The 18,752-nt window shown below is 46.5% G+C and overlaps 1 protein-coding gene across 5 annotated transcripts in view; it reads right to left on the minus strand.

Moving 5' to 3' along the window:
• FAM184A (family with sequence similarity 184 member A) overlaps positions 1 to 18,752 on the minus strand; it is a 239,692-nt gene that overhangs the window by 104,894 nt on the left and 116,046 nt on the right. For all 5 annotated transcript variants that reach the window (XR_009464363.1, XM_059733278.1, XM_059733272.1 and 2 more), the window contains exons 6-8: positions 14,309 to 14,431; positions 5,311 to 5,472; positions 470 to 591 (exon numbers count right to left, since the gene is read on the minus strand). Coding sequence is in view for 4 of the 5 variants with exons in the window: in XM_059733278.1 (XP_059589261.1) it covers positions 470 to 591; positions 5,311 to 5,472; positions 14,309 to 14,431 (407 nt within the window). In the remaining variant the exon portion in view is untranslated. The remainder of the gene's footprint in view (positions 1 to 469; positions 592 to 5,310; positions 5,473 to 14,308; positions 14,432 to 18,752) is intronic.

The raw sequence follows: 18,752 nt of genomic DNA on the forward strand, positions 1-18,752 counted from the left end.
GGGGCCAGGCTCATTCCCACCCCTCCCTTCAGGGCTGTTCTCGGGTCATGGCAGCAGTGCCACCATGCCCCACCCCTGCCTCCCAGGCTGGGTGGGACAGGAACTTGCACATAGTGGCAGGTGGGCAGCTGCACGCTCTGCCACTGGTAACCCCCCCTTCCTGCTCCCTTTTTTCCCCCTTCTTCCCTGGAGCCTCCCCCTCCCTGCCGACTGTTGTTAGGGGGGAGGGGGGCCTTTGGCCCCTCAGTACCTGCTGTCATGGTGTCACTCTGCTATGCATCTTTGTCTGTTGGAGCACTCTGATTGGCTGCCGAGACAACCAATCAGTGTGAATAAAGCATTACAGATAGACACACAGACAAAGTTTTCTATAATATTAGAATTTTTGTTATACATTCCATTAGTAATGACTTTTTGCATGCAATAGATGTATTTCCTCTTTATTATAAGAAAAAGAAAAAACACTTGCCGAAGATTTTCTGTCCATTTTATTTCCAAATCATGAGCCATTCTGTCAACTTTGAACTTTTCCTCTTCTCTCATAGCAGCAATCATTGCCTCATGTTGCTGTCTTTCCTGTTCTAGTTCCCCCTGTAAACACAAACTTTACAATAGAGATTGATCAGCAGCAAAAAAATATTTAAAACCTAAATTTTACTCTGAATTCAATTCAAAGCTCCCGCTAATATATGCTTCTACAGCTGACAACTTATATGGCCTTTAAAATCTCATTTACTGGCATACCATTTTTGACATGATTAATTATTATTAATTATTTAATAAGCCTACCATTATGACTCCCATGAAAGCCTATATTGTTAGAAACATTTTCAGCTCCACAAATACTTTATCCATACACATTTTATTTCTATGAATTTGTTTCTTTTTCTGTTTGTGAATTACCTACAAACAGAACACAATTAGCTATTTAAATCAGGCAACCTACAACCCATTGGCCAGATCCTGCCCATGGAGCCATTTGATCCAACCCACAGATACAAGGCTTCAGTGACAGGTGGTTCAACTGGAAGTGTTCTCCTTGTGTTGCCGCAGAGAGATGCACCAACTGTGGATAGGGCCTAGGCACCTGCTTGCTCACCTCTGATCCAAAGTGGGTCATTCTAGCCCATAGCCAGAAAAAGCTGCCAAACGCTAATTTAAAATGTTTTCAAGAAATGTCTTCTGCATATAATTTGTCATATGTCATTTGCAAGCCATTTGATGCAATATTTATCATCTTGATTCAAGTTTTGAGTTTCTCTTATTAGAAACAAATTTTGTATGTTATGTTTCTGATCTCTGACTGGCCAGGCATAATTCCTAGAATCCAGTTTTTTGCTGTGAATACTTCATTACAATTAGAAATTAAAATGATCTTTTTGTGAACGTTTCTTTTATATTTGCTTAAAATTACTAGTTACAGTAGTTACAGTATTCCTATCAGGAATATTTGTTTTATTCATGAAAAGCCACTAAAGACACCTATACAGAATCAGATTTTTTTAAATAACTATTTGTAGGAGATCATTTGCAGTATACATTCACCCTAATAAATACATTCTAAGACCTGCTGGAGGCCACTGCTAATAGCAATAATTTGCTATACATGAATATTTACATTTCACATTCATATTCCTTGCATGTGCTGTAACAGAGCACAGTGATTATCAGAGCTCCAAACTGCATACAAGTAACCAGCAACATGTACAAGAGTTCTTAAAATGAGAAGTCACACATGGAATTTTTAATATTTTAATAAAAAAAATATACATGAGCAGCCTAGTTTGTGTCATTCTTATTAATAAAATAATTTTAAGTAGTAATGTTCTAAGAGACATTTGTGCTCTGCTGTTTAATTAGTTAGTAAGGAAGAAAAAACGGCATGCAGTCAAACAATTTGAAACACATTAGTTTAACTATACTCCTGGAGACTTTGAATTTCTGCCTGTCAACTTTTTTTTTCATCTTTTGTTTTTAATTGAAATTCAGCGAGTCAGTGTAGTTCACCGTGAAGAGTAGGATATTTTATGCTACAGAGATGGGATTCTGAAGCTCCAAAAATATTTAGCAAGTGAAGATATGAGGGCTGCTGAAACTTAATACTGCTATTATTATTTTTATTATTATTATACCTTGTTTTCAGTTGTTTATAAAATGTTAACTATTTAGGCTCAATTCTCCTTGCTAGGTATCTGCTTGCAATTGCATTCTTTGGGGGAAAGCTTGACAAAAAATAGTTCTTACTGTTTCCAAAAATCAAATCAGGAGAAAATGCGTTGTTTTCCATGGGCTAAAAAATTCTTGTGAATTGTATCATTGATAAGCTCTTGGGCTTCCATGTTTTGGCTTGAAGAACTGTAAAACTGTCCTGGTAACTTTAAGATTCCCAGGAGACTTGGCTAACTACTTTCCAGAGACTGTATAGATTCAGTACAGACTTGTTACAGATTGGCAACATCCTCTGAAGATTCTGTCTGTATTGAACGTATTCTATCCTAGGGCTTCAGTAACTGAGCAGGACATTCCCTGTAATTGAGCATGTAATCATGTATAAGAGTACATGTATAAATATATGTATAAGGAATAAGATACAGTCTTGACATGATCTTGTACTATTTTTTTTCATTTACCTTATCCTTGGGAAATGTTAGTTCAGCATTTCATAGAATCATAAAAAATTAGGGTTGGAAGGGACTTCAGCAGGTAATCTAATCCAATCTCCTCCTCAAAATTGGACCAGCCCCAACTATATCATCCTAGACAAAGCTTTGTATTAGATGGGTCTGAAAAACCTCCAAGGATGGAGATTCCTTGGACAACCTCTCTGGGTAATCTGTTCCAGAGCTTGACTACCCTCCCAGTGAGAAAGTTTTTCCTAATATCTAACCTAAACATTGCTTGCTGAAACTTGAGACCATTGCTTCTTGTTCTGTCATCTGCCACAACTGAGAAAAGTCTAGCTCCATCCGCCTTGGAACCCCACTTCAGGTAGTTGAAAGTTGCTATTAAATCCCCTGTCAGTCTTTTCTTCTTCAGACTAAATAAACCCAGTCCCCTCAGCCTCTACTCAGAAGTCATGTGCCCCAGCCCCATCATCATTTCCATTGTCCTCCACTGGACTCTCTCCAATTTATCTGAATCCTTTCTGTATTGCGGGGCCTAAAACTGGACACAGTATTCCAGATGTGGCGTCACCAGTGACAAATAGATCACTTTCCTCAATCTGCTGGCAACACTCCTACTAATGCAGCCCTGTATGCCATTAGCCTTCTTCACAACAAGGGCACACTGTTGGTTCATATTTAGCTTATTTTCTGCTGTAATCCCCAGGTCCTTTTCTGGAAGCTGCTGCTTTGCTAGTTGGTCCCCAGCCTGTACTGGTGGATGGGATTGTTCCATCCTAAGTGCAGGACTTTCCACTTCTCCTTATTGAACCTCATGAGATTTATTTTGGTCCAATACTCCAATTTGTCTAGGTCTCTCAGAATCCTCTTCCTACCCTCCAGCATATCTGCTACTTCCCCCAACTTGGTGTCATCTGCAAAGTTGCTGAGGATGTAGGTCACTGATGAAGATATTGAACAAAACTGGCCCCAACACTGACCCCTGGGGCACTCTACTTGATACCTGCTGCCAACGAGACACTAAGACATTGATTACTATGCTTTGAGCCTTTTCTATCAACCTTACAGTCCACTCATCCAACCCAGACCTCCTCAGTTTGCTTGCAAGAATGTTGAGGGACAGCATATCAAAAGCCTCTCTAAAGTCAAGGTATATCACGTCCACTGCCCTCCCTGCATCCGCAGAGCCAGTCATCTCATCATAGAAGGTAACCAAGCTGGTCAGGCATGACTTGCCCTTTGTGAATCTTGTTCCTAATCACCTGCTTCGTCTCCAAGTGCTTAGACATAGATTCCTTGGGGCCCTGATCCATTATTGTTCCAGGGACTGAGGTGAGGCTGACCAATCTCTAGTTCCCTGGATCTTCCTTCTTCCCCTTCTTAAAGATGGGCACTAGATTTGCCCTTTTCCAATCATCCTGGACCTCTCCCAATCACCACCAGTTCTTCCCTGTTTGTGAACAGCAGACCAAGAAAAGCACAGCTGCTAGCTGGCCTCTCCAACACTTGCACCAGCAATCTGTCCCCAACACCCTCCAAAAACTTCCTGGATTGCCTGTACAGTGCTGTACTGCCCTTGCAGTAGGTGTCAAGGTGACTGAAGTCCACCATGAGAAGCAAGTCCTGTGACTGAGAAACTTCCATTAGCTGTTTGAAGAAAGCTGCATCCATCTCATCCTCTTGGTCATGACAAGGATGGCATCATGGTGGTCTATAGTAGACACCTACCATGATGCCACCCTTGTTGCTCTCCCCTCTGACCCTAACCCAGAGACTTTAAACAGGCCTAACTCTAGTTTCATATTGGAGCTCTGTGTTTCATAAAAGACTGAATTTCTGTAGCATATTTGTGCCTTTTTATTTCCCAGGTTTCATTTTATTACAATAGCTTGACTCAGACTTTCTGAATAAAGAAGGACTGCTGAATCAAACACCTAAGCACATGCCAGCAGTTATGTACATATTAAATGTTTTACTGAATGTCGCAGAGCACTTAGGTGCCCTGCTCCTAAAGAGGGGAAACTCAGAAGAGGGGAAAATAAGGAGCTCAGCTGTTGGTTGCCAGGGCAACTCAAGCTAGCAAGTGACCCACACCTGCCAGTGGTCAGCTGACTGAAAGGGGCAGGGCCTGGCTCCCTTATAAACCCTAGGGGCTGAGGCCAGGCTGGCAGTTCCCTACTAGCAGCCAGGGAGGAAAGAGCTCTCCCTGAGCAAAGCTGAGAGGAGAGGTCTGACTGCAGGTACAGCCTGAGCCAGGTAAAGGATGGAGCATCCATGGGGTGTTTTGAGTAACGTCGTTATAGCCGGGCAGCTTCAGTTTATGTTATAGCCAAGGGAGCTTGTGTTTGCGTTGCTGTTTGTCCCTGGTGGTCTGGGTGAGGCTACTAGGGGTTGAAGGAGGCCTCATAGGGGACCCACAGCAGTGTGGGGACCCCAGCGCCAGTGAGGGCACAGCAGTTGGGGTGCACTGACCCCAGCCCCGGAAAGGGGGCAGTTGAGAGGCCCCAGAGAGAGAGGTGTGGATGAGAAGCCCCAGTGCAGATGTGGAGAGCCCCAGAGAAGGGGGCAGCACTTGAGAAGCCCCAGTGCGGGTATGGTGAGCCTTAGAGGAGAGGGCAGTGTTATTGTGGAGAAGCCCTAGAGAGAAGGGGGCTTATATACTTTTATGCTTCAATTCTCCAATTACCTCAACATTATACAAAGAATCCGTTGTCTCTCTCAGCCTTGCTCTGGTTAACTCTAGTTCTTTCTGGAGTATTTCTTGGGCTTCCTGGAGACTGGAGATATGTCCTTCTGCAGTACCAAGGCCTTGTTCACTTTTTCTGACTAGATCTTGTAGAAGACACACCTACAGTATATAAAGAAAGTCAATGTTTTCATAATTATCACTATAGGCAACCAACAAAATCAATCTTGCATCATTCTTTTCTGAAAAAGTCTATATAACTTTTCTTTGTAAACCAATTAGGCTGTTCCAAACAAAATTTCTCCTCTTTAATATTATTACCTTATTCCTTAGAGTATGGACATGCATACACATGGAGCCATCTCAAAAGGGGAATGTTTCAAAAGGGCAGCAGCTGTTAGGCTCCAGTTGTTAAGTACAGACAAAATGGGAATGATATGAGTGTAGCAAAACCACTCCAACTTTAACACTGCTGCCTGGAATACTAAAGTTGAAGCAGTTTTCATACATTTGTATGACTCCTGGTTTGTCCACATGCACAAATTAAAAAGTAATAGCTGCTGCCCTTTTGAAATGTTACACTTTAGAAACATCTCTAAAAACACATGTCCTTTCCTCAGAGTATGCACTAAGCTTCTGCTTAGCAGTAAGCCTCTCATTATGGCTCATTATATTCTTAGTCAGATTCTTATCTCTAATAGCATCCTTGAAGTGAAAAGGACTTCATCAGCTTCGGGGCAGCTAATATTATAGAACTGAGATGCATTTGAAGAATTAACTACCTATCCTTCGTGCTGTGCAATTTTCTGATTGCTAAATAAGCCCACTATATATGCTTTAAACTTTAGTAATGTAAATTAGTCCAGACTAACCTTCATGCTACCAGAGATAGATTGCTGCTAATCTCAGAGAGAGCTTGTTTAAGGTTAGCTAGCATACCTCTAAAAATATACCAAAATCAAATTTTCAGCGCCAATACAGATAGACCGTTCATCTCTGCGCCTTAGTACTATATCTGTAAAACAGTAATAACATTGTACCTCCCTGCCTTTTGGATGCCTTATAAAAATAAACACATTGAGAACGATAACACATTCAGCAACTACAGTAAAGGTGAACAACTGAAAAAACCTTACTTGGATAAAGAAGAAAAATAGGGTTGCTACTAAAAACCAAGCTGTTTACTGAATTATGCCAGAAAAAAATCTTTTTTTTTCCTAAACAGACATTGGATTGTACATATGCTTAAAATGAATGCTTTGCCTATGATTTTCTCTGTACTCTTTTATATAGGGCTACAAGAGCTGATTTGGACCACAGGTTGTATCTTTGACACCCATACTCCAGGGATACAGACAATATGCTGTTTTACCACTCCTTTACTTCAAAGATAAGGATGCTGCTGAAATGCAGCAAGGCAGGTTTTGACACAGTAGGTCCTCAGACTACTGCTACCAGCTGATTGAGGACAGCCATAAGATGATGATAAAAACTTGCCTAGAGTCCAGACTCGAGTCCAGATCAGGCTTGTCCAACATACAGGCCGTGGGCTGCCATGCGGCCCACCAAGCCATTTTATGTGGCCCACGGCGGCGGAGCACGGAGCTGTGGTGGTGGAGTGCGGAGCTGCGGCAGCAGCACCAGTAGAGCCATGGCGGCGGGGCAGTGGCTAGGTGGGCAGGGCCAGCCTGCAGGCCAGCAGCTGTCCCAAGGGCTGCACTGAGCAGGGCTGCCCCAGATGCTCCTGATTGGAGGAGCTGGGGACAGGCTCTGCCTCTTGCCCCCAGCACATGGCCGTGGGAACTGCAGCATGGTCTGCACCCTGCCCTCATGGGTGGTGGACAGAGACACAAGGTAAGTTCCCGTGCGGAACTGGGGGCGCCTCAGGGCTGGGCCAGGGCAGACGGAGGCATGGGGTAAGTTCCCATGCGGAGCAGACCCATTTCATTGTCACTTCCTGCACCTTCATTGGTGTCAAAGGTCACGTGTCATCACTTCCTGATGTGATGTCACTTCCTGTGAGGTCTTTGAATATGGCTCACTGGCCCGCTGGGTGATATAAAGTTCGTGATCCGGCCCCACATTCAAAAAGGTTGGACACCCCTGGCATAGATGCTTTTACTTTTGTGGCACTTTAGGCCAGATTTCACCTCGGGTGCATGCATTCTTGGCTGTGGAACCGAATATTCCCCAAGGAAGACCCTTTAAAAATACGACATGATAATCCCCTCTGTAGTCTGCTCTTTCCATACGTGGTAGAAGGACCTGACTAGTATGCTCAAAGAAATGACCTTGCTCCCACAACGCCCATCCATGATTATCATGAGAGATACCTCTTTTAGGCTGGGGAGCTCATGTCAACAGTATCTGGGTACAGTGCCCAAGGAAACTGAAGAAAGAGAGTTTCCATAGCAATGTACTGGAATTCAGGGTTGAGAGGATTATTGTCCCACTCCAGACAACTAGAAGTCTCCAAATCAGACCCAGGGCTGTCTGGGGCCAAGGCAACAATCACCTGATTGTTGACCCATCCTGGACAGCCTAGGTCTTGAACTGGCCCCAGGGCTATCCCAGGGCCAGGGTTGACAGTCATTTGACTGGTGGACCCTGCCCTCGGACAGCCAAAGGTTTTGAACCAGCTCTGGATTGGGGACAGTCCTGGGCCTGAGACAGAGCTATCTCCTGCACAATCAGCAGTCTGGGATTACAGGAATTTTTAGCCCCATCCCAAACATAGCACCTCCTCCTATGCTAGACATGCATGGCAGGAGAGGCAGTATTTAGGATGAGACATGTAATCAGAGGAATTGTAACTGCATCATTGTTTTAACATTGAGAGGAAGTGGCACAGGGTACAAGGATGGACTGAGCTACTATGTGCCTTATGAATACTGAAAAGGCAAAAAGTCTCCAATCAAGTGATTGAAGATGATATGGACAGCAGATCTTAAAGAGCTCTAGTTATTGAAATGAGAAGAAAGCTTCTCTTTTTGTTTCAAATAAAGTCTATCAGTACACTGGCTCTTGATATACTTGGTCTGTCAAGTTTCTGTTTAAAGGTTTGGGGGGTCTTTTTTTTTTTTTTATCTTTTCAGAACTTCCTGACTACAGTCAGGTGCTTGTAGACAAAGATGGAAATGGTAAAACAAAATGTTAATCAGGCAAATTTACAATAATAAGCATATGAATAGTAAGCTACCTCATTGTCTCTTCTTTTTCTTATGAGTCCATATTTATTTAAAACTCTCAAGAGATGCATTGCTTACTAATAAATCATGTGTTACCAATTCTGGTGCTTTGAAAATATGGGCATTTGTACACATGCTTGTGTTGTAGCACTGGATGCTTTTAAAAGTGCCCAGTGCTGTGGCAAAATGCACATCAGCGCTGAGAAAGTGGCAGTGGTGTGCTTTTGAAAACATGAGTCTAGTTTTTTCAAGGTACAGCTCTGCCGACCACAACCCCCCAGCACTGCTGGTTCCCTTCACAACCCTTCAGCCCTGTTCTTGCCCCTTAATCTCCCCCACCCACTGCTCCTGTTGCCTCTGCCTTGCTGGAGGGGTCTCCCAGCTGCCAGGGCTACAGGGCCAGGGACCCAGGTCCACAGCCACTTGCCCCTGGCAGGAGGTGGCAGCTGCTGCAGCAGAGCAGAGTGTAAAGCTTGGCTCCCCACCCTGCTGCAGGCTTGGGTGGGGGAGGGGGATGGTGTCCCCTACATGTGCAGCTGCAGCAGGGGCAGCAGTGTGGGGTTGCGCACAGGGGGTGTAGGCAGCGCAGACCTCATAGCAGCAGGCAATTTCCTGCATAGCTCCACTGTTCTTTGCAGCACTGGGTCATACACGCTGGGCTGCAGAGACCCCAGAAGAGGGTAGCAGGGTGGGCAGCATGAGCCTGAAGCAGGCAGCGCTCAGCCCACACCCCATACACAGATCTGGGGGGCACAGGTCGCTTCTCCACAGCAGTAGGGACCAACCCCCACCTCTGCCCAAGCCCACCCCGCACAAAGATCAGGGGGGGAGGTGCAGGTCCCGGCTGGCTCCCTGGGACTCCACACAGTGGCAGGGAGCTGCCCCCCCACACCAATGAGTCGCCTGCAACCCCATCCCGCTTCCTGCCTGGGCACTGTGGCTGCACATTGTGGCTCCGGGTTCCAAGCCCCATGCACAGCCAGGCTGGGCAACAGCCCCAGCCCCAGCCCCAGCACTGCTCAACTCCCTTCCTCTCTCCCTATGGGAGCCTCAATTCCCCCCCACCGCAACTTACCTGTGGGAGCTGCTCTCCAGGCTGCCTGGCACATAGTGCCCCCGGCCTGACTTACCACCTCATGTTCCCTTCCAGCCCCCTGCAGGCTGGAATTATGCCAGCCTGCAGAGGGCTCATCGCAAAAACTGCAAAATCTGTGGGTTTCTCCAGTAAAACGAGAAATCCGCGTTTTCCTCCAGTAAAAGGTAAAATTCAAGGTTTACTCTGCTCTTCCATGGGAAATGGAAAATCCAGCTCTGTGCTCATCACAAAAGGCATCTTCTTTATTGCTGTGAGTGGGGTACCTGTCTCTTGCAGTTACTATGATAAGACAGACACATCAACTAATTCAGTTGACAGCATCTCTGCTTTTTGAATTCAGGATACTAATGAATTGTGGAAAACTAAATTCAAGGCCCTACTTGGTTATCATATGCATAATAAAGGCGACTTCTCACTAAAAGCATTTTCAATCCCTGGTGAACATTACATTTAAGAGATGATTAACCTGTTTGTTAGCTTTAAGTGGTAACCAAGCCATATGGTCAAATCAATTTATGACATAATAATACAGTAAATGAGCCACAAATTTATTTCATATATAATATGGAACATCTTTGAGGCTCATAGATTTATAGATGTTAGGGCCAGAAGCGACCTCAATAGATTGAGTCCAACTCCCTGCATAGGCAGGAAAGAGTGCTGGGTTCAGATGACCCCAGCCAGATGCCTATCTAACCTCCTCTTGAAGATCCCCAGGGTAGGGGAGAGCACTACCTCCCTCGGGAGCCCATTCCAGATTTTGGCCACTTTAACTGTAAAGAAGTTCTTCCTAATGTCTAGTCTAAATCTGCTCTCTGCTAGCTTATGGCCATGATTTCTTGTAACACCCAGGGGCACCTTGGTGAGTAGAGCCTCACCAATTTCCTTCTGTGCCCCCATGATGAATTTATAGGCAGCCACAAGGTCGCCTCTCAACCTCCTCTTGAGGAGGCTGAAGAGGTCCAGGTGCTCTAGCCTCTCCTCATAGGGCTTGGCCTGCAAGCCCTTAACCATATGAGTGGCCCTTCTCAGGACCCTCTCCAGGTTATTCACATCCCTCTTGAAGTGTGGTGCCCAAAACTGCGCGCAGTACTCCAACTGCGGTCTGACCAGTGCCAGATAGAGAGGAAGTATCACCTCCTTGGTTCTGTTTGTCATGCATCTGCTGATGCATGATAAAGTGCAGTTAGCTTTGCTGATGAGCTCGTCACACTGACGACTCATGTTCATCTTGGAGTCCACTAGGACTCCAAGATCCCTTTACGCTTCCGTGCTACCGAGCAGGTCATTTCCTAGGCAGTAGGTGTGCTGGACATTTTTCCTCCCTAGGTGCAGCACTTTGCATTTCTCCTTGTTAAATCGCATTCTATTGTTTTCTGCCCATTTGTCCAACCTGTCCAGGTCTGCCTGTAGTTGTTCCCTGCCCTCCAGTGTGTCAACTTCTCCCCACAGTTTTGTATTATCTGCAAACTTGGACAGAGTACACTTCACTCCCTCGCCCAAGTCACTGATGAAGACACTGAAGAGTATCGGTCCAAGGATCGAGCCCTGCAGGACCCCACTGCCCATGTCCTTCCAGGTCGATATCGACCCATCCACCACCACTCTCTGGGTATAACCCTCTAGCCAATTTGCCACCCACAAATGCAATGACATCAGCCAGTGCCTTTAGTACCCTCGGATGGAGCTCATCTGGGCCTGCCAACTTAAATGCATCCAGTCCTTCCAAGTGACTCTGCAACATCTCAGGGTCAATGCTTGGTAGTCTGGCACCCTGCTGTTGCCTCTCTACAATCCCATTTTGAGACTTGTCTTGCCCCTCGTTTAAGAACACTGAGACAAAGAACTCATTGAGGAGTTCAGCCGTGTCCCCCGTCTGTCACCAATTGCTTTTGCCCATTCAGTAGCGGTCCTACTCTGCCCTGGGCCTTTCTTTTACTCCCTATATATCTGAAAAACAATTTTTTGTTTTCATTAACTTGGGATGCCATCCTCAGCTCCATGGTAGCTTTGGCCTTTCTAACTGCCTCCATACAACTGTGAGCTGAGGAGGTATACTCCTCTTTAGTAATGTCTCCCTGTTTCCACTGCTTATATGCCCTTTTTGCCTTTAGGCTGCTCTGGATTTCTCTGGTCAGCCAAGGAAGCCTCTTAATCCTGATGCAGGGGGAAAGGGGCCGTCTCCCTCTGTGCCCAAAGGATCGCTTCCTTAAGGCACAGCCACCCTTCCTGGGCTCCCATCTCGCCAAATCTCTTACCCTGCAGTGCGTCATTGACTAAACACCTGAGCTCGCTGAAGTCAGTCTTCCTAAAGTCTAGCACTTCTGCCCTACTAGTTGCTTTTCCCACTCTACGCCTTATGATGAATTCAATTATTTGGTGGTCACTGTTCCCCAGGTGACCACTGATCTGTAGGACCCCTACCATGTCATCCCCCGTTGCCAATACCAGGTCCAGTAAGGCATTCCCCCTACCAGTAAGGCATTCCCAAGTAAGGCTCATTAGGTGTCATGCCTTAAACTGAACATGTGGCAGGTTTGGGCTAGGACACAGCTGTCCCCTACTCAATCTGGTTCAGGGCAGAACCTGTTCTGGGATGCTGCGCCCCCACCCAATCCCCAGAGGCAGATGGAGGGGTAGCATGAGCCCCCCCCTCCCCAACTAAAAGACCAGGGAGTCTCCTCCAAACTACAGTTCAGTGCATCAGACCTTTAAAAATGGCGTATACAGCTGGGCTGCATGCAAAGTTTTTTTTAATACCCCCAGGGCACAGGGACTCCAGGATTGGAGAGTGGCAGCTCAATCCTGGATCCCATGTGCCCTGGAACCTGGGAAGACCCTGCAGGCTTTAGCATCCTCAGGAGGTAAAGTCCTTCGGCTTGCTCTGATGGGAGCCTCTGATCCCTCACACCTGGCAGCCCAGACAAAGCTGCAGAGCTAGGGGTTTTGGCAATCAGTTGATTGTCCATGCAGCAGGGGACCACACTGGGGCTGGTATCAGATCCTAGTTCAGTCCCTGGCTGACAATCAGCGGATTGTCAGGTACCCGGCTTTCAACTTCTTGGTGCAGGGAGAGACCAGGATCATACCAGGGCTCCCCCTGCACTGGCAAGTAGGGTATGATTGCAATCTAATTCCTCATCCCAAAATCTTTGTCCTGCCATGCATGAGTGGCATGACAGGAGGCACAATTGTTGGGATGATGGATCAGATCCTATTGCACCTTTAAATGAACATCTATCAGCAACCTTTAGCTCCTTTATAAGGGTAAACTTTGTCACTTTTAGTCTATGAATGTCAGCAAAAATGTAAGAATTAAATTAAATACAGAGGGTCTCAGTTTTTGTAACTTAAGAACACACTGGTATTTTCCAAGACAGTTCAGCAAAATGAAAACCAAACTGGAGTGACAGCATGACAGTGTACTCTAGGAAGATAATACACTGATAAGAACAAGGACTATACTTGATCTTAGCCAAACTAAAACGGAAAAGAAAGCAAACGCTACTAATACATCCTTCTGTAAGCTAAAAAATATTTTTGTACTATAAGAAAAGTGAGCATGTCAGTGGTCTTCTGGGGCAGGAGGAGATCCAGCTTCCAATTCCAGTCTTCCATAAGGTCTGAAGTACTTGCATAGATATTCATAACAATAGGAAGGAGTATTATGCAGTGTTCAGCAGACACACTTAGGAGTGATTAAATAACAGTATTAAGCTCTGAGGATGAAACATGCAAAAGAACTGAAGCTGTACTAGTTGTGAGGGAGAAAGATCTTTTAAAATGTGTGTTTTATATTTATAAAAGTTTTTAAGTGAAGTTAGTGTTTATGAATACTGAAGACTGCCAGCGTTAGACATACACTCCTTGTACAATGATTGTAATGTGGGAAATAGCAGCACAAAGTATCAGTTCAACAAAGTGGTCAGATATATGCTTAGGATCATCCCTGAAAATCATGCAAGTTCTTCTACTGAACACAGAATCTGCTTAGAGATGAGAGACAAAGAATCTCCACATACTGATAGACCAATGCATCTGACCAAAACATACCATCTCTTGGGTCAATATACTCATTCTCTACTTGGGCTTTTTTGCCAGGACTTGTGTAAAAATAAACTGTAATTAACTTACCACATTAAGATTGAAACTCCCCACTCTTTAGATCTAAAATTCAAACTTAAGTTATATCAAAGGAGCTCAGATTAGGTTTTGGATATAATACTGTAATACATTATTTTGTTCTTATTAGAAATAAGAATGATAATTTTTTTTCCTGGAGATGTTTAAACTATATGAAAATAGTCAAAATTTACAGTACACTAATTATGAAAAAAATAGTGTACAGGAGAGGCTAACTTTTGCCTTTAATTACACCTGAAATATTGCACAGAGGTTTATTAAACATTTCACTTACAGAGAAGCAGAGCAGAGAAATGGGATCCTTAACATAATGCAGTTTTGTATTTATTTCCTTTGCTTTTGCTATGGCAATTTGTAGAAGAATAGTATTAATAACTAAAGAGAAAAGAGTCATATTTTGAAAGCATTCCAGTGAATTGTAGTATTCGAATACCCAATTTTAAACAGCCATAATGAGGTACATGGGCTTAACAACATAGGCCAAGCCCACAAACTGAGTAAGATATCATTAGTGATTAAATGTGGTCTAATGAACACGACAGTTAACTGAGATGACTAAGTGAATTCTTGCCTCCTGATTGGCTGAAGTCAGCTTGGTTGTCAGTTCTTCCCTCAGGTTTTCCAACTGCTGTCGAAGTTGATTCTTATCTTCTTCCAGATGCAGTTTCTCCTTTTCAAATTGCTGCTCCATTTCCTTCAAAAAACAGAACAACAAAACAAAGAAATTATATACCTGCTAAGTAGTTACCTTATATCAAACAGTGAACTCTACTGAAAGAAGTACAAAGTTTATTTTCTCTCTCTCTCTCTCTCTCTCTCTCTCTCATTCTCTCTCGTACTCACACTCACTAGTTTAACTGTAAGAAAGGAGTCTCCTTTTCCTAAAGCACTGTAACAAGCTTTGCCTGCATTTATGGAAGTTTTGATTATTCTGCATATTTTTGAGCCCATATCCCTTGTTAATCACAAGATTAAAAAGAAAAAGAAAAAAAGGAAAGCAAGACCTACTTTTATACTATAGAATAATTGAAAATCAGGGTTGGAAGAGACCTCAGGAAGTCGTCTAGTCCATACCCTGCTCAGAGCAGGACCATCCCCAACTAGATCATCCCAGCCAAGGCTTTGTGTACCTGGGTCCTAAAAACTTTTAAGGATGGAGATTCCAACAACTCTCTAGGTCAGTGGCTCTCAACCTTTTTCCTACCAGGTGGGACCCATTTGCAAAGGTTCATGGCCTGGCGCAACCCACACACCCCCGGCCCTGCCAATGCAAGACCCATAGTCCCTGCCTCCTGCCACCCCCTCCGGCCATGCTGGTGTCCCTCACTCCTGACCCACAGCCCCTACCCACCCACCCCCAGCCCTGCCGGTGCCCCTCACTCCCAAACCACAGCCCCTGCCCCCCCATTCCTGCTAGTGCCCCTCACTCCCGACCCTCAGCCCCTGCCCCATCCCAGCCTCCAGCTGCCCTGTCCCGCTCAGGCTAGAGCACGGTGACTGCAGAGACTCTGGCTCATGTGGGCAGCAGTGGAGCAAGCTGGAGGGAGGAGGAGGGGAGGCCTGTGGCAGCCCATTTCACCCCCTGAGCAGCATATCCCGGCCGCCCCACCCCTGTGAGCACCCAGCCTGGCCTCGCAGCTCTCCCCCACCCCTTCCCCACCGCCACTCTGCCCTGTCGCACTTTCGATGCTTTCCCAGGATCAGTGTTTCTCAACCCACAGCTCATGACTCTCCGAAATCTTCCTGAGACCCACTTTTGGGTCGCGACCCACAGGTTGAGAAACACTGCTGTAGGTAACCTGTTCCAGTGCTTCACCACCCTCCTATTGAGAAAGTTTCCCTTATATGTAACCTAAACCTTCCTTGCTGCAAACTCGAGACCATTGCTCCTTATTCTGTCACCTGCCACGACTGAGAACAATCTAGCTCCATCCTCTTCGGACCCACGCTACAGGTAGTTAAGGCTGCTATCAAATCCCCTCTCAGTCTTTTCTTCTGCAGACTAAATAAGCCCAGTTCCCTCAGTCTCTCCTCATGAGTCATGTGCCCCAGCCCTCAAACCATTTTCATTGCTTTCCACCAGATTCTCTCCAACTTGTCCACATCCTTTCTATAGTGGGGGACCCAAAACTGGACACAGTATTCCAGATGTGGCCATACCAGTGCAGAATAGAGCACAATAATTACTTCCCTTGATCTGCTGGCAACACTCCTACTAATGCAGTTCAGTATGCCATTAGCCTTCTTGGCAACAAGGGCACATTGCTGACTCATATCCATCTTATTGTCCACTAACCCCCAGTCCTTTTCTGCAGAGTTGCTGTTTAGCCAGTCAGTCCCCAGGCTGTCGCGGTGCATGGGAGTCTTCCATCCTAAGTGCAGGACTTTGCAGTTCTCTTTATTGAACCTCATGAGATTTCTTTTGGCCCAATCCTCCAATTTGTCTAGGTCACTCTGAATCCTAGCCCTACCTTCCAGCATATCTATTACACCACCTGCCTTGGTGTCAAATGCAAGTTTGCTGATCATTAATGAAGACAATGAACAAAACTTGCCCCAGGACACACCCCTGTGGCATGCCACTTGGTACGGGCTGCCAACAAGACACTCAGCCATTGATTACTACCCATTGAGCCCGACAATCCATCCAGTTTTCTATCCACTTTACAGTTCATTCATCGAACCCAGACTTCCTCAGCTTGCTTGCAAGAATGCTGTGGGAGATGGTATCAAAAGCCTTGCTAAAGTCAAGGTATATTATATCCACTGCTTTTCCTGCATCCACAGAGCCAGTCATCTCATCATAAAAGGCAATCAGATTGGTCAGGTATGATTTGCCCTTGGTGAATCCATTCTGGCTGTTCCTAATCACCTTCTTCTCCAAGTGCTTAGAAATGGATTATTTGAGGACCTGTTCCATGATTTTTCTGGGGACTGAAGTGAGGTTGACTGGTCTGTAGTTCCCTGGATACTCCTTCTTTGCTTTCCTAAATATAGGCACTATACTTGCCCTTTTCCAATCATTCGGGACCTCTCCTGATTGCCAATAGCGTTCAAAGATAATGGCCAGTGGCTCTGAAATTATATCAACTCCCTCCCTCAGCACCTTTGGATACACTGTATCTGGCCCCATGGACTTATAAATGTCCAGCTTTTCTAAATAATAGGCCCCTGCGAATAGGGAAGTATTCAATTTGGATTTCGCCGATTGGGAGGACGGTGATTCGATTAGATTTGGATCACTCTCCTGAACCGATTCAGCTGAATTTGCTTCAGAAGATTTGGCATTGATTAGGAGAGATCCAGTGATTCAGATTGGCTGGGGAGAACCATGGGTGAGGCCCCTATGGCTGCCGTGCCCAGCCCCATCCCCTGCCCGGCCAGCCCCAGCCTAGTCCCGGCACTTAAAAAAAATAAAAACAAAACAAAAAACCTTGCACTCACCAGCTGCAGGAGCAGCAACTGGGGCCTCTGGGCGCTCATGGCAAAGCCTCTCCACACAGCATGGAGCAGTGGGGGGCAGCGGGGATTGACTGCGCCCCCCCCCCCCACCTGGCACCTGTGTGGCAGTTGCCCCATGGCACAGGTGCAGTGGGGCTCAGCAGGGCACCACATGCTGTCTGGCAGCTAGGGCCACTGGGTCTGAGCAGTGCCGGGCTCCAGGTGACCACTGGAGTCCCTACAGCCCTCAAACAGCGCACAATGCCCCGCCGAGCTGTGCTGCACCTGCGTGATGCAACAGCTGCTGCATGGGTGCCAAGCTGGGAGTGGGTGATTCCCACTGCCCCTGCGCTGCATGGGAGGGCTCTGCCACAAGTTCCAAAAGGCCCCAATTGCCACTGCCAGAGACAGTGAGTGCGGGGCTTTAAAAAAAATGCTCTGCACTCACCAGCTCTGGCAGACGGTGCCTGGGGCCTCTAGACACTCGTGGCAGAGCCCCCACATGCAGAGCAGGACAGTGGGGGGCAACAGGGATAGCCTGCCCCCCACTTGGCACCCTTACGGCAGCTGTTGCATTGTGTGGATTGGCAGGGCACTGTGCGCTGTTTGGGAGCTAGGGTGGTTGGGGCTGAACGGCGCTGGGCTCTGGCTGACAGGTGGAGCTGCCCCAGCTAGGCTGCGCACCATGCCCTGCTGAGTGCCATCCCCACTGCCCCCCACTACCCTGCACTGCACAAAGGGGCTCTGCCATGAGCACCCAGAGGCCTCAGTTGCTGCTGCCAGAGCTGGTGAGTGCAGGGCCTTTTTTTTTTTTTTTTTAAAGTGCCAGGAGGCTGGGTTGGGTGGGGGATGGGGCTGGGCAGGGCAGCCATGGGGGCTTCTCCTGCAGCTCCTCTGGCTGTGCCTGCTTCTGCCCCAGTGGGGGGAGCTGTGGGGGCAATCCCCCACTGCCACCATTTCTAGTGCTGCCGTACCCGCATCACCACTGGGAGTCAGGGTTCAGCCCTGGCACCACTTGTCCCTTCCACCTGGAGCTAACTGAGCCCGCATCCCGCCTCCCCACCTACAACCAGCGGTGCAGGTGCCCACATCCCGCCCCCTGCCCCCCTCCCTGAGTAATGTGCCCCCCTGCTCCAGCTAGGCAGCTTATCCCAGCCCCAATTGCTCCCTCCCCCACACTCCTTCCCTTCCTGCTCCCCCAACCCCAACAGACTTACCAGCTGGAGGCAGCTGTGTCAACTGCCTGTTTAGTCTATGGCTGAATCTTCAAAGCGGCCAAAGCTTTTCTGAATGAATCACATGCTTTGAATCAATTTGGAGCTTTTAATTGGTCTCCCAATTCGATTTAGATTTGGAGATTTGGTCCCCGAATCAGGCTGAATCTCCTCTGACTATAATCAGCTACTGAAGTTTTGCACAGCCCTACTAAAGAGTCCCTAACTCGCTCTTTCACCACTGTTGGCTGCTCACCTCTTCCCCAAACTGTGCTGCGTGGTGCAGTAGTCTGGAGCTGACCTTGCCTGTGAAGACTAAGGTAAAAAAAGGCATCGAGTACTTCAGCCATTTCCTCATCA

This window comes from Alligator mississippiensis, chromosome 1 (assembly GCF_030867095.1).
Source record: "Alligator mississippiensis isolate rAllMis1 chromosome 1, rAllMis1, whole genome shotgun sequence".
Classification (NCBI taxonomy): Eukaryota; Metazoa; Chordata; order Crocodylia; family Alligatoridae; genus Alligator; species Alligator mississippiensis.